Source organism: Vanessa tameamea, chromosome 29, assembly GCF_037043105.1.
Source record: "Vanessa tameamea isolate UH-Manoa-2023 chromosome 29, ilVanTame1 primary haplotype, whole genome shotgun sequence".
In the NCBI taxonomy this organism is placed as follows: Eukaryota; Metazoa; Arthropoda; class Insecta; order Lepidoptera; family Nymphalidae; genus Vanessa; species Vanessa tameamea.
The window spans coordinates 1,913,726-1,928,939 of record NC_087337.1 but is presented as its reverse complement, the minus strand read 5'-3'; the positions used below and the strand labels follow the sequence as shown (position 1 = coordinate 1,928,939).

General features: G+C 34.5%; 2 protein-coding genes across 2 annotated transcripts; both read right to left on the bottom strand.

Moving 5' to 3' along the window:
• Positions 1-2,691: 2,691 nt before the first annotated feature.
• Positions 2,692-7,762, bottom strand: LOC113395905 (zinc finger protein draculin-like). Its single transcript, XM_026633638.2, has 5 exons — positions 7,508-7,762; positions 6,538-6,682; positions 4,926-5,042; positions 4,162-4,323; positions 2,692-3,868 (listed from the first exon to the last, which is right to left on the bottom strand). The coding sequence occupies exons 1-5, from the start codon at positions 7,652-7,654 to the stop codon at positions 2,721-2,723; spliced, it is 1,719 nt and encodes a 572-aa protein (XP_026489423.2). The 5' UTR covers positions 7,655-7,762; the 3' UTR covers positions 2,692-2,720.
• A 682-nt stretch (positions 7,763-8,444) lies between these two features.
• On the bottom strand, positions 8,445-13,688 carry LOC113395898 (zinc finger imprinted 3-like). Its single transcript, XM_026633615.2, has 4 exons — positions 13,439-13,688; positions 12,925-13,066; positions 11,546-11,695; positions 8,445-9,604 (listed from the first exon to the last, which is right to left on the bottom strand). Exons 1-4 carry the CDS (start codon positions 13,583-13,585, stop codon positions 8,493-8,495), a joined length of 1,551 nt encoding a protein of 516 aa, XP_026489400.2. The 5' UTR covers positions 13,586-13,688; the 3' UTR covers positions 8,445-8,492.
• Positions 13,689-15,214: the final 1,526 nt, after the last annotated feature.

The following is a 15,214-nucleotide window of genomic DNA, read 5'->3' as shown; positions in this document are numbered from 1 at the left end:
CCATTTTACTTTTTGGGTTTACTTTTTGGCGCGAAATTTGAGCGCTTTGGATATACTATTTCTGGGTCAAAGAAAATTTGTCGTTTTATTCGGTGTTTGTTTTTAATTATTATTTATTTGTAGACGTTAATTGTTGATTGATATTATATTTATATAGTCAGATAGTTATTAGTCTATATTTTCAAAAAGTCTATATACGAATAGCAAATCTCTTAGAATAAATTTCAAAATATAATAAGTATGATTTTAATCTTTGCTCGCTTTGTGAATACATCTTTTATTTTATTGACTGTGTCATTGGTCTTGTTAGGTTATAAAACTCCAGATGCCGTGGTTCAAATCCTTGGTCAAGTCAATAAATGTCATAGGATTTTTTTAGTTAGCGAGACAGTCTTGCGACTGAATTATTTCGGTTAAATAATCGGTGGTTATTCGTGCGAGCCTGTCTGGCTAGGTACTTACTCATCACATACAAAACAACATTTAGTTGGAATTGTGTCCCGGTTTGAAGGGTGATTGAGCATCTGTTCTACAGGAACAAGGGACATTATATCTTAGTTCCCAAGTTGCCGGTGCATTAGCGACCTAAGGAATGATTGATTCTTACAGTGACAATGTCTATCGGTGATAAGCACTTTCCATCAAGTGGACTATTTCTTAGTCTGCCTATCTATTTTAAATTAAAATACCGTCCCATAGAACTAAGACAAGTTAATTAAGAGTATCGCGACCTCCGTGTTCGAGTAGTGTGTACACCGGTTTTCATGGGTACGCCACTCCGAGGTCCCGGGTTCGATTCCCGGCCAAGTTGATGTAGAAAAAGTTCATTCACCGTTGTTACTTCTGATTTTCCATAACACAAGTGCTTTACTACTTACATTGGGATCAAAGTAATGTATGTGATGTCCAATATTTATATTTATTTAGTATCCTGTGCTTACGTGCAAATTTAGTCCATTAGTGATCTGACATTGCTTGATACAGTCTCGTCTTAAATTCAAATTAAAATGATACCTTCATATAAAGAGGAACTGCCCCAATAAAAATTTCTAGTCATGATCCTAGTCTTCGATAACTTGGAAATTTAATTCTGTCCGAAATTTAAACGATGGAGGATTAATAAAAAACATACGGAACCTCACAATAATTTATTTACACACACCGTAGGTCTTTATTATTGATAATATTTATCTTCACATTTATTTCAATTTTAATTAAAATTGTAGTCCTTAAAATCAGTTTATGGAATCAATAAATAATACCAGAACTAAAATATTTACGACAGTCAACTTCAAGGTCACGCGTAGCCTAAAAAATCGCATCTATCTAAGAAAAGGATTGCATTAACGTTACTGTACAAAATTGGCACAAAATAATTACTTAATTGCAGTTCTGATGAAGCTGTACACATTTTAAGATAACCCTGAAGGCATTCGTAACGCGAGAGGTGTTATGGGCTAAGGGCTCTTAGCGAGTCTGACAAAAAGGAGATTCCATTCTAAATTCGTATTGTTTATTATTCGATCAGCTAAAGGAGTCTACACACCAAAGCGATTTAGACGGTGACTTAGCATCTTGTAACTAGGTGTAGAACCTTGTCAGTGACGAGAAATATGTAACTTCAAATGATTACTTTACTTTATACTTGGATACAGCCTAGATAAAAGTAGTATAGAATTTTGGCGAATGATTTTTATAGTTCTAGTGTCGGCAACTAAACAAGGCATCGATATCAGACAAGTCACCTCAAATCACCGGGTAGTACGGGTGCAAATGTCAATTCAAGTCGCCGACGTGATTCTCTTGTGATAAATCCGCTGGGCTATTACGTCGTGATGGAAGGTTTTATTCCCTAACCGATGCGTTTTATAAAAAAAAACGGACAGACAGTCACGTGACAAGATCGTGGGTAAATAAGTCCAGAATGTATGGAAGCATTATGATTGTATTGAATAAATTAGACGAAACTTATCTTCCAAATTGGTACAAATTTGTCTATCCCAAGTCTATATTTGTTTATCCTGATCGTTTCATCCATAACATTTTCCCAGGGTCGTCTTATCCCATTCCTTGGCTCTAGGACAGAAAATTTGCGGCAATTAAAGATCACCGTTTTTTAGTAGACTATTAGTACCTTCTAAAACAGTAAAGAACGTCTAATCATCATTTGGTACCATGGACCCTTATGATAAAGACGATACTGATCAGATACGCTCACAAGATAAAAGTTAGGCTCTTCTTGTCTATACCAGTGGTCCAGCCAAGAGAATACAATACAATGTTATAATCTAAAAAATAGTACTTTTTACAAGAGTATATCAACTGTTAATTTTTTTAGTCTACTCTACTACTCGTGACCATCTAACAGACCTGGCGAACGCGTTCTCTCGGCAATAAGACTTTCAAATATAATTTTAAGTTTTTGTTCATTTACTTTAATCGTGATACGAATGAATGGACCAATGGTCATTTGAATTGATAACGAAAAATATTATTCAGTGACCCACAGGAAAATTGATTTCGCTGCCAAAGTCATATTAAGTGTTCAAAAAATTCAAACATTAATGATCTTCACGGAAGATCCAACAGAGTCCATCTTAAACCAAAATATACCTTTTTTCAATATTTCCTTAACATGGCAACTCTTATATTGCCACAAAAAGGTCGAATAGCTATCAAGCTATAATAATTGACACCCAATATATATAAATTTAATTAAACTAGCTTCTAGGTAAACCGTTGACATAATCCGCGTGATGCGCCTTCATGTGCCCTTTCAGACTGCAATTTTGCACGAAAGCCTGTCCACAAACGACGCAGACGAACCTTCGATCGTTATTATGAATCCTCATATGTTCCTTCAAAGTCTTCTTTCGAGCGTACGACTTCTTGCAGACTATACACTCATACGTCCTTTCACCATTGTGTTTGATCATATGGGCCTTTAATTCTGCTATCGTGTGACATTTATAGCTGCACAACGAACATTCTTTATCCTTGACTTCCAAATGCCGCCTTTTCATGTGCAACGAAAGCGCATAGCGTCTCTTGAACACCGTATCGCATACGTTACACCGATACCTTAAGGGCTGTTCCCCATGAGCTTCGACCATATGCTGGTGACGATCGAAATAGTCCGTGAAACGTTCAGGGCACTTTGGACACTTATTTTTCTTCACCATTTTATGCACAGCATCCACATGACACTTATGTTTATACTGAGTATTGAACACTTTATTACAAATATCACACGGAAAAACACCCTTTATATGGGAGTACTTTAGATGAACTTTGAGTCTGCTCTGTGTAACGTAGCCCGCACCGCACTGATCGCACACGAAGTTCCTGTAATGCACGTTCATGTGACGCTCTATGGCGCCGAACGTTTCGAAATTGAACCCACAAGTCTGGCACTCGTATTCGTTACCTTTAGTAAGCTTGAATGGTATTATTCTATCACCGTATTCCGGATGTAGTTTCTTCTTGTGGATCTTCGTTAAATGAGACTTCAGCTCGTTCAGATTCGGAAGACCTTGGTCGCAAATAGTACACTTGATCTCTGTGATGTGAACGTACACGACCAATCTCTCCATGATTGATTTACTTAGAATTTTTTTCATGTTCGATTTACATTTGTCGTTGTATTGGTGGTCGCGCAGTATTTCGAAGTTTTCGTAAATACGCCTGCAATAGAAGCAAGGGAAGCCGGATCTTCGTCTTGTCTTGAACGCTGTGAGGTTGGAATGTTCTAGAATCGTCGATAAGTTCGTTATGTGTGCGAGTTTCTCCGTCATGTACACGTTTCGTATCCTGTGTTGTGTCGGATCTGTTACTAGATTTTTTATAGCTTTAGGTGTGATTTTTTTACCTGAAATTTTATTTTTTTTAAATTAATATAACGAAGTATACATACAGTTTCTGAAACGTTGGTCAAACATTTGATGAATTTTCATTGGTCAATGGGAATTGATTATGCAAATTCCGACCAATGAGCGTTCAGATCAAAGTCAAGTATAGATAGTTCATTTGGACGTTTGAGAAACTGGACTAGGAAGAAATAATTGAATCGTAGAAACTATTGGTTAATATTGAATAGGCTAAGCTTCCATTTTTCACAAAAGTCTACTTGAATAAAGTATATTTTGATTTAATGTGTCTTACCCTTCAACAACTCCAATTCCTTGACGAACTGTTTACATCTGTACTCCAACGTCGCTCTGGTTGGTAGCGGTGGTAGAGTGCCGGGGGGGAAGCGGGCTAGGAACTCCGCTTCACCATCGACTAAATCCTCATCAGCCGTAGAATGTGAGTCTGTCAATATGTCTAAAATAAAAAAATAATAATACTCGGCGCATTATAGCAACATATTATAAAGCTCTTAATTTCGACTTTATCTAAATACCTACATTACTGAATCTAGTTATTTCTCTTAACCGGTTATTTTTGTCTTCTATCCTATATCACTGATACGCAAATAAACAGACATTGTTTGAACTTCTGTTGAACGGTCATTGGTCAGTCGCAAATGATGACGCGATATCCAACCAATGAGCGTTCCGAAACAAACTAAGTTACTTAAATTGGTTTTCGTCGACAGTTCAAAATTAGTCAACGGAGTTAATTTAAGTGTAACAACTACATGACAAGTCTACAGACACACATACTCACATATAGACACATACACACACACATACGCGCCCATACAAACAATGATATTTCATAACAAGTAAAAAAAAAGTTATTTTAAATATTTCTATTCTATTTGGTTACACATACGCATAAATTATACTTAATTTTGTAGCTGTGTATTTAGTTCAATATACAAACAAGTGTTCAAAACACACACGCACACACTCACGTAACCTGAACACATATAATGTACACATATTTCACTACATAACAATAAACAAAAAGTATTCACTTACCATCGTACTTTTCTAAATAATCTTCCTCGTCGACATTTCCATCTGAATCGTTCTGTTCACTCTTGACTTCAACCGCCTTCTCCTCTTTAACGTCAATGTCAATATGAGGTTCCCCCACTGAAAATAAATTCGTGTGATGATACCGCGGCGAAACTCAACGGGATCGAACTCGCTAACTGAACCAGAGAATCAGTAGACATACCAATTTACATAATAAATGTTGAAGAAGAGTAACTAGTGAGTTTCTTGCCGGTTGTTCTTGGTAAAACCTGCATTCCGAACCGGTGGTAGTTTCACTCGATATAGTTTGTTAATTGACGATTCAGAAGTGCTTGTAAAAGTCTACTTGAATAAAGTATATTTTTATTTGATTTGATTTATACCTACCGTACTATCTATGATACGGTATCGAAAACTACCGAAATTTTAGATCTCGCAATTTTAACTACGATTATTACTAGCGGTTTTTTAGATAAAGTAACATTGATAATAATTTGGCAACACTCGTATTATTTAAGTGGAATCCCCTTTCCGCAATTCATTCGTTTATGATCCTACCAAATAGAAATATATTTTCTTTCACTAAATTGAGTTAAATATAAGCACATTTACTTTGCTAGTATAATAACACACATGTTAATGTTAATATTCTGTTGGTTTTATTTCACGACTATCAATAATGTATTGCCTATTCCAATGGAAGTAGGAAAAAATATAAACAAACCTTAGATTTACGTATTTCTTGCGATTCGCTAATAACTCAGCTATATTGTGCACTACTAAGAGTTTATGATTATTATATCTTTATTTATAATATAACACTATTAAACTTAACTACTTATTAATTTTAATTCCAAAATATCGATAACAGTTTTGTCGACGTTCAAAACGCAATTTTTCCCAAATGTTATTTATTTGGCTTTATTCCTCCTATGGTCGGAATATAGTTTTATTTCTATTAAGAAACCCTTTTGCCATTTGTTTTGTGTCAAGTATCGATAGTCACGATGACGTATCATCGTCATTGTGACTATCGATATCGATATCGGAACTATCGATACTATTCCAAAAAAAAAACAAAAGGCACAAAAGTGAGACTGACTGAGAAAACTGAGAAACGTAAAAGTAAATATAAACAGAAATGATCTATATGATGTACAAACTGGGCCTTATTAAATTACGCCATTTCTTCGCAAATCCATAGTGAATCTTAGCTATTAAGAAATGGCATGGAGTACGTAAATCTAAGATTTCTTTTTCGATATGAATAGACTATACATCAATTTCTATGCTCAGTCCAGGAGCTTGGCTGCCACTAGAAACGCACTATTGTCTCTTTTTACGCATAGCATCCAAATCTTTCCAGGAATAGCAGGATTAAGATGACCAGTGGATATACTTGCCAACAAAATAAACTGGATCCCAAGAATCCCTTTCCAATAAGCAACATTCACATTATATTCATCCAAAAATGAGGTGGTACCATGTGATGGTCAATAATAATGTGTCCCTCTTGGTCAAATCATCAATCAAAAAGCATACAGCAATCTGTGGGCATCTTTGCCACTATTTGTAGGAAAGCAAGATTAAACAATTATTATATGATACTTACAGTTAACAAAGTACGTCTGCTTCTCGTCCAGTGCGTCTAATAGCTGTTGCTCAGCATTCACAACCATCATTCGGAAGCTAAATGCTTCTCTCAACTTCTGGATACACGGTAAACAGATCAAAGAGCTTCTGCCATTTGTACATAACTGAAAGAGATGAGATGTCACAAGTGATTATGTCTTAAATGGACATGAAATTCACACTTCTTACATTATCAATACAATAGTCTAAATTTAAGGCAAGTGAAACCGAAGTACTTATGATGTAATATTATATATTATCTCCAGAATACACTGCATCTTCTAATATAAAATTTTATGTACATTGATCTAGTTGTTTTATCTCAAAGACATTACAAAAATTGTTTTCTCATATATTAATATAGATGTATTTTAATTATTCATAATGAGTATATAATATAATTAAGAACACAGATAATATCAATTATAATATATTCTAATTAGTATGTCGTTGGATGAGTGGTAAAATAAACTCTGAACCTTCTTGGGGAGGGAGGTTCTTTGCCAATTAGTGGCATAATTACCGGTTAAACAATAAAAGCTCTCATACAAGTACATCTAAAAAAAGATATTTAGTATTATTATGCTGTGGTTTTCTGTTATCGAATAAAAACACACTTTGTGCTTCAGCGCCATTTTTGGTGTATACATATTTTTGATGCAGATTCTTACATAAATAAATTAATAATTTTAATAAAAAGCTCAGAGTTATTAAAAGTATCAATAATTATTCGATAATAGTGTTCATTGCTTTTAAATCTTTGCTTTTTAATATTGTAAACAAGAAAGTATGTCTCGGTTTATCCTGCTTATACTCAGACAGGAGGATGTAACCATCATGAATATGTCGGCACAGAGATTTATCGGCCGGAGAAGAAATACTGTTTTTAACTTGAAAAATAAACAGGAGCAACGACAAGCGAAATCAATTTGTTTTAATTTATTACTTACATATAAATTAAAACATTCCTGAAATAAATCGAAGTATACTTCGCGTATACCATTAAAATTATATTCCTTCATGATATCTCTGTGATTACCATTGCAGAAACAAAACCTGCATTTACCAAAGCGTGTATTATTTATATTATTTTCCATTGTTATTTCATTCGTCTATTTTAATTTTAACATAAGCTTTTTTTTATTCTCCGATAGCTAATGTTTTCGTTTTGAGCTTCTGACATAGTACTATTTAGTGTTTTGACATTGACGTCAAAAGTCTGACTTTGAAAGATCGGCTGGTCTGTGGAGTCTAGAGGTACGGTTAAGTATATTCGTGTATAAAAAGTGTCCCTTAAAATAAGTGAAATTGAGATGACACAGAGGGTGGAATTTGTGAGAGACAAAAAATGAATAGAATTTATAAATTCAGTTAATTATTTGAATTTATAAATTAATTTCAGGTCAAGCTGACTCTCTAGCTAGAGTAGCGGCTTTCTGGGAATTTATTGAACTTGTATTTCATCATTTCAGTGGACAGGTTTCGGTTGATATTTCTTTCTACTTCTACACTCCAAACTCTGAACTATATATATTATAAACTCTACGCTGCACACACAGAAAGAGCGAGGCAATGCCGAAGAAAACAAAAATATATATATATATATATAATACATTATTTCATTTTTATTTGTCTTTATTCCGTATTAAAAGAAGGTATAAAGACTGCATTCCATGACAAATCACAAGATTTAATAATTGAATAATATAAAACATCTTCGAAATCTGTATTATCAGTAACAGCCAGTTACATATACATGAATTATACTGTCCTCTAAACTAAATTATCATAACTATTTTTCGATGATGAATTGTACATTTTGAGCTTAAAACCTCGCGTGTGAAATAAAACCAACAGATAATCACGTCATAATATATTTAATAAATTTAAAACATTTTTTTTTTTCGAACAATTAACGATTTCAAAATATATAAATCACGGAACAAGGAGTTCTGGGTGATGAGTTTTTATATGACCTTTCAAACTACAATTCTGCACAAATGCTTGACCACACGACTTGCATGCATATCGCCTATCATTGTTATGAATTCGCATATGTTCTCTGAGCGTTTTTTTCCTTGCATATGATTTTTTGCATACCGTACATTCGAAGATTCTTTCGCCGTTGTGTTTTATCATATGTACTTTCAATTCGTTTTTAGTAAAACACGTGTACGAGCACAATTCGCATTGATAGTCTCTCTCTTCCAAATGATCTCTTTTCATGTGCATGGACAACATATATTTACGATCAAACGATTTTTCGCAAACATTACATTTATATTCTAATGGGGCAACACCGTGTACCTCTACCATATGTTTTTGCCGCCTAAAGTATTCCGTGAATCGCTCGTCGCATTTAGCACATTTGAAGCGTTTGATCATTTTATGGACCACGTCGATGTGATTTTTTAACTTTACGGGCGTCGAGTATACTTTTTTACACGTTTCGCATGGGAAACTCCCCCCAATATGTTGTTTCGAGTGTACCTTTAAACGGCATTTCGTTACATAACCGGTTCCGCATTCTTTGCAAACATAGTTCCTGAAATGTACGTTCATATGACGCTCTATAGAGCCGAACGTTTCAAAGTTGCACTTACAGACTTGGCATTCGAAAATACCTGGAGTTAATTTGAACGGAACAACGCGATCGGGGAATTCTTGCATTTTCTTTTTGTGTTCTTTTATTAAATGAATTTTTAATTCGTTTAAATTTAGAACGGGTTCGTTGCAAATTGTACATTTAAGATCTGTGACGTCAACGTATACAACGAAATTTTCCGCGCCATATGATCTCAGAACCCGTTTCAATTCAGCTTTAGTATGTTTCTTTTGATGTTCTCGCAATTTAGATAAATCGTCGAATATCATACGACAGTAGAAACAACCGTTTTGGTGCTTCGGTTTGAATGGTGTCACGTTAGAATTTTCTAGGATGACGCTAGCGTTGTAAATATAGGCGAGTTTCTCGGTTCGATTGTTGTTTTTTATTTTACAAAACGTGTCTCTTATTGAATCTGTGTAGCTTTTGTTGGTGATTTTTACTGTAAATTACAAGATTTTTTTTTATTGCAAATGAGAAGCATATTATTATTTAATAGTAACACCATCGTTGACGACGTTTTCACTCGGGATGATAAGATTGGCAAATATCTGTTCACTCACAACGGCGCCCCCAACGTTAAATGATCCGCTTGCATTATGAAATATAATCTAATTTGTATTTTTCCGTCTAAAATATTACAGTATCTATAGTAATACGAATAGTATATTGTGTAAACACTAAGACATAGTGCTGTAAATACCTGTAGTGGTGTATCACACTGTACTGGTCCGTGTACTTTTGATTGAATTGTTTTTGTGAATATGCCGATGGTGTTTCAAATAAATAAATAAGACGCCTTATTAGCACAAGCCGCACATACTAATTCACGGCGATAACTTAGCTTTCGGGCGTGAATATATCTAACTTCTATGCAATAATTTGACAAGACAAAAAATTATCCATCGTTTTAACTAAACCTAATTTATTTTAACGGTGAATGTGCCAATCACCAGTCACAATGGATATATTATCTTGGTTCCCAAGGTGGTTAGATGCCCATTGGCGATGGTTGATATTTCTTACATCGCCAAGGTCAAAGATCAAAATTAACGTTACCAGAGATACGAAACGAATGCCTCGCTCACGAAAAACTGCCAGAGATACCGGGTTCCTCATAAAAGGAGCCAAGACTAAGTACATGAAAGCGTCTAAAATACACGTAGAGCTGGTAGAAAGTAAGTGTCTATCGAAGTAGTGTCGATACGACGATTAGGATATCCTGATCGATTTGAGCCGCGGAAGCCAATTTATACAAGATTAACCAACTACGCAGGACGTATTACAGGGCAAAAGTGTGTGCGCTAACATAGGTGCATATCACTCTCATGGGTTCAAGCACAGGACCAACTTTTTGCGCACCGAGGCCTGAGTATAAACACTTCCAACTTCCAGACCTCGGGCGGTTACTTTTCGATCGAAAAACCCTTTTACAATCTTTTTATCGGTTCGACCTGGGGTTTAAGCCCAGGTCAAAGGATCGGTGACCATATATCTAGCCACTAGATAAACGAAGCGATCGAGGAGTAACGTTATATTATCGGATGTAAATAAGAGAATTACAGCAATAAACAAATGCTCCTTCATATTGCTAAGATATTTTCGGTCAAAGCTACAGAAGAATATGGTACTTAGGACGCGTCTGAGACCAATATTAACGAACAGTTTTTCGTTTAATTGTAAGTAGACTTACGCTTGACCACAATCATACCGGTTCGTAATTACTGATAGTCTTAGTTGGAACGGGCTTGCCTAGATGATATATAAAAATGCTCATGAAAGACAGAGGCCGGAAAAACAGACATTTACCCTGTACGTAAGAAATGACGAAGTAAAACGTTTCGTGCGAATGGTTGGATTTTCGATGGCGTAAGCTCTGAGGAAGTCTGAGTACTGGGTTCGAATCAAATTGGATGAAACCCCTAGTGATCAACTTTGAGAGAAAAAATAATTACGAGGCACGTAGGACCAGTGTTGGACGAGCATTAGCGAATACGATACAGCTACGAGCTGTAAAGAGTTTGGAGAGAGCTGTTTAAGCTGCAAAAAGCCGGGCAGACGATAAAAGCTTTAAAATAGCGATAAAACATCTTTGCTGAACATATCACGAGAATGGATGCAGCTAGAGTTCCTAAACGACTACTAGCAAACTAGATGATTGTAAAGTTGAGAAAAACCCAAACTCAGATACTTGATTGACGACCTACATATATTCTGAAGGAAATCTGTCTGAAAAACTGGAGGGAAAACGCCAAAGAAAGATCCAGCTTGAGAAATACAGCAAAGCAAGTAGAGCAGACTAAAGCCCACCCGCGGCTGTAATGCCAATATTTAAGGGGGTCACTGCAGAAGTCGATTTGCTAAAAAAATAATAACAAATTACCTATATCTTCTTCCAAGCCATCTGTGTCCGAATTGGCTTCATTTTGCTCAATATCACTGCCTTCCGAATTGTCAAATTTCTCATTTTTTATTTCAAACAATTGTTCATTCTCTTCATTTTCAATCGGCTTTTGCAAGTCCTGTAATTGTACTAAAAATAAGGTTACAAGTTAATAATAACGATAATTAATCATACAAAGCATCAGCTAAATTAACATGACCAAACAGCTTTGTGGTAGCACCGTCTCACCCTGGTAAGTACCACCCGTACGTCACTCAAACTTACTAAGCAGAATTGCCATATAACAATTCTTATATTACAGGTAAAAGGGACATAACATCTTATTCCTAATTATTAGTTATGATTTGATTGTAATTAGTGCATAGTATTATATGTCTTTAGGTGGATAACCAAATGGAGGGATGTTTTGGGTCCCCCCCAAAAGCATTGGTGTTCGTCCGTGACAAATCTGAGAAGTGAACTTGATCTCATCAAGCTACTTATTCATCATTTTATTACCTTAAGCAAAATTAAAGTGTGTGTTACCTTCAGTGGGGTTAAGCCCCTTTCGAACAACAACCCTGGTGCTTATTATGTCAAGGTAAGGTCATTTGCTCACATACTTTCTAGTTACATAGGTATATACATATATCTCTTATCATAATTCACTGGAATGACTTCCACTTTTAAATCTGACTAATAAAATTGTTTTTCCAAATAACTATCCTTTTTTTTTACATGAAAATTTGCAACATATGTTTTTTTAAGCGGATTTATTTTTTAGTAGTGTCTAAGAACAATATATATTTTTTTTTATAATTTCGAATAGGTAGACATCTAATGACAAGTGGACACTATCTCCAATATCACTGTAAGCAACAATAGTCATCTCTACCGTTGCCAATGCATCACCTACCTGAGGACTGGGTATTACCAATCAGGTGTAGTGATAAGCAATTTAAATATATTCTTTCTTTTGTTGACAATAAGAGCAGAATATAATAAGCCTTATTTGAGATATCATTGGTTTGTTTAACATGACATTTGTGCAATATTCTTGTATATTTCTCATTCAATGTTTTTAATTGATTAATTTTTTTTTTATAGTTTAGCTAGGCAGACTGACATATGAGCCACCTGATGGTAAGTGGTCACAACCATGGCACTATAAGAAATATTAACTATTCTCTACTTCGTCAAATGCATCAACAACCTTAACAACTACAATGTTATGTCCCTTTTGACTGGAATTAGTTACTTACACAACAATACTGAGTAGTATTTGGCAATAGTATATCGGATGGATGCCTACGCGACAGACTGGCATGAAGTCCTGTATATAATGAACCAAGTAATATAGAAATATATGAACATTATACCTATGGAATTGTCTCGGTTGAGATTATAGCTAAGCAGATTCCGCTCAGCTTCAAGGACCATCTTTTTAAAACTACTTGCATCTCTTAGTCGGAGGATACATGTTGTGCATATCAGTGTGCTCTTTCTGGAATTTGTTGATAGCTGCAAAATGTTTTTTTTTTATTCTTTCTAATTTTTAAACACTGTTGTATGAACGCATTATGCCTTGTTAATGAACTGTTAGACAATAAGGCCATTATGGTACAGTTATGTTTAAATGAGTAAAAGTAACATAAGCTGCATATAAATAGAATTTTATTTTTTGAAACATTAGTCAATAGACTATTTTTATAATTTTCTAATTTAAAATTATAATTCAAAAACATTTCAAATATAATAATTATATAAAATTTGAGGTAAGAAAGTAAAATTAAATCTGTCAAGAGTATATTCTCCCTTTTTCCCTTGCATAGGGCCCGTACTTAGAACACTCATTCACTTTATAAAATATTTCACTCAAAAAATAATACTTACGAATAGATTGAAACATTCTAAAAATATTTTAAAATAAACTTCGCGTGATCCGTTCCATTCGTATTCTAGCATCAGGTCTCTGTGCTCCCCCATAGTTAAACAGCATCGACATTCACCATACTTTGTACTAACATCACTTTCATTCATAATTGTTTTTTTTATTCAAAAATAAATAAATACAATCTACTCTAAATAATTGCAATTTTATATTAAGGAAATGTCACTTTTGACAAACTCGGGTTGGGAAATTTATCGATATAAGTATGTACTTTTGTTTGATATAGTGGGGTACCTGGCACTATCAAATATTTGGGATATCTTTATTCTGATTTATAATTGTCACAAAATATAATTATTTAGTGTAAGTGTACTTAAGGAGATTTTTTTTTTTTAATTCATAAAAGCGTTTCACGTTTTAAGACGAATACATTCTATAGCGCTTAGTGATGGGAATCGAATGTATTTGCTGCCAATGAATAAAACGAAAAAAATAATTATAACTTCTAAACGCGCACATAAGTACATAAAATTATGTTTTGGTATATTTACATATCGGTGTAACAGCAAGTTCTCGGACTCTACGCGTCAGTTATAGTTAGAAAACTCATAAAATTTGCGCGAGTGCGCGTTAAGCATATCTTACAAGGAGTGGAATAATTATTGTTATAAAACAACGAAAAATAATTACATAATTATTTATATATAATAAATTTTAAAGTACTGGACTATAGGACTGCGACTATAATGTGCAGCTACATAAATAAATATTAAATGCGGTTTTGTTTTGTTTTTTTCTTAACTCTCATCAAAGTATTATAATAGTAATCATTCTATCTTACAAATAAAAATGATTTTTTATATGTTCATCCGACTATTCATCCGATTGTGATGAAAATTTAATGAGCTGTTCTGTGAAAACCCAAGAAGATTCACGTAAAAAAAAACAATATATTTCTCTGTGTATTTATCCTTCAATATATGTATTAAACATTTTATGAACACCTTTTTCTACCCGTTACAAGCACATCAGGTAGGAATAGATATTTTAAATGCCATTAAAATATTAAGGGGACTTTTATCAACAACCCAAGACGTACCTATAAGTCCCCTTAATATATGAACGTGTAGGAGTACTGTTCTTTCTTAAATGTAGTTCTTCTTGGTAATAAAATAACACTTGCTTGCTGGTCGGATCGGAATGATTTTTTTTTAATAATGTGTCAGTATATTTACAAAAACTTAAAATTAAATTTAGTATCGTATCGTAATATCGTATGATCTTATAAGAGCGCGACGGGTGAGCACCCTATACGCTTGCCCGTTCTCGCACGATATACACGAAATGCAGTATTTTGGTTTGACTTATTCGGTGCGCATCTCCACCGACTACGTTACCCCACCGACTACGTACTGAGCCGGGGTGCGATCTCATAGGAGACACCCTCAGGACGAACGTCAACCTCGAGTCCAGCGCTCAACTTTAGGGCTGAGTCTAGCACTCGCCCGAACGCTCGGCGACGCTGTAAAGGCCAGTAGGGCCAACAGCACTACATCGGGAAAAAAATAATAAAACGAGCACATCTCTGGACTTTGACGGTCGTATGTAATTATAATGTAAATCCTACAAATGTCATAAAGTTATTAGTAATTGAATTATTTAACTGTATTTCGTAAAATATATATGTATTAATCGATATATTAATAAATATAAATTAAAAACGAGTTGTAGAATATTTGACATATTTAATTGTTCTCACAGTGACATATTACATCGGA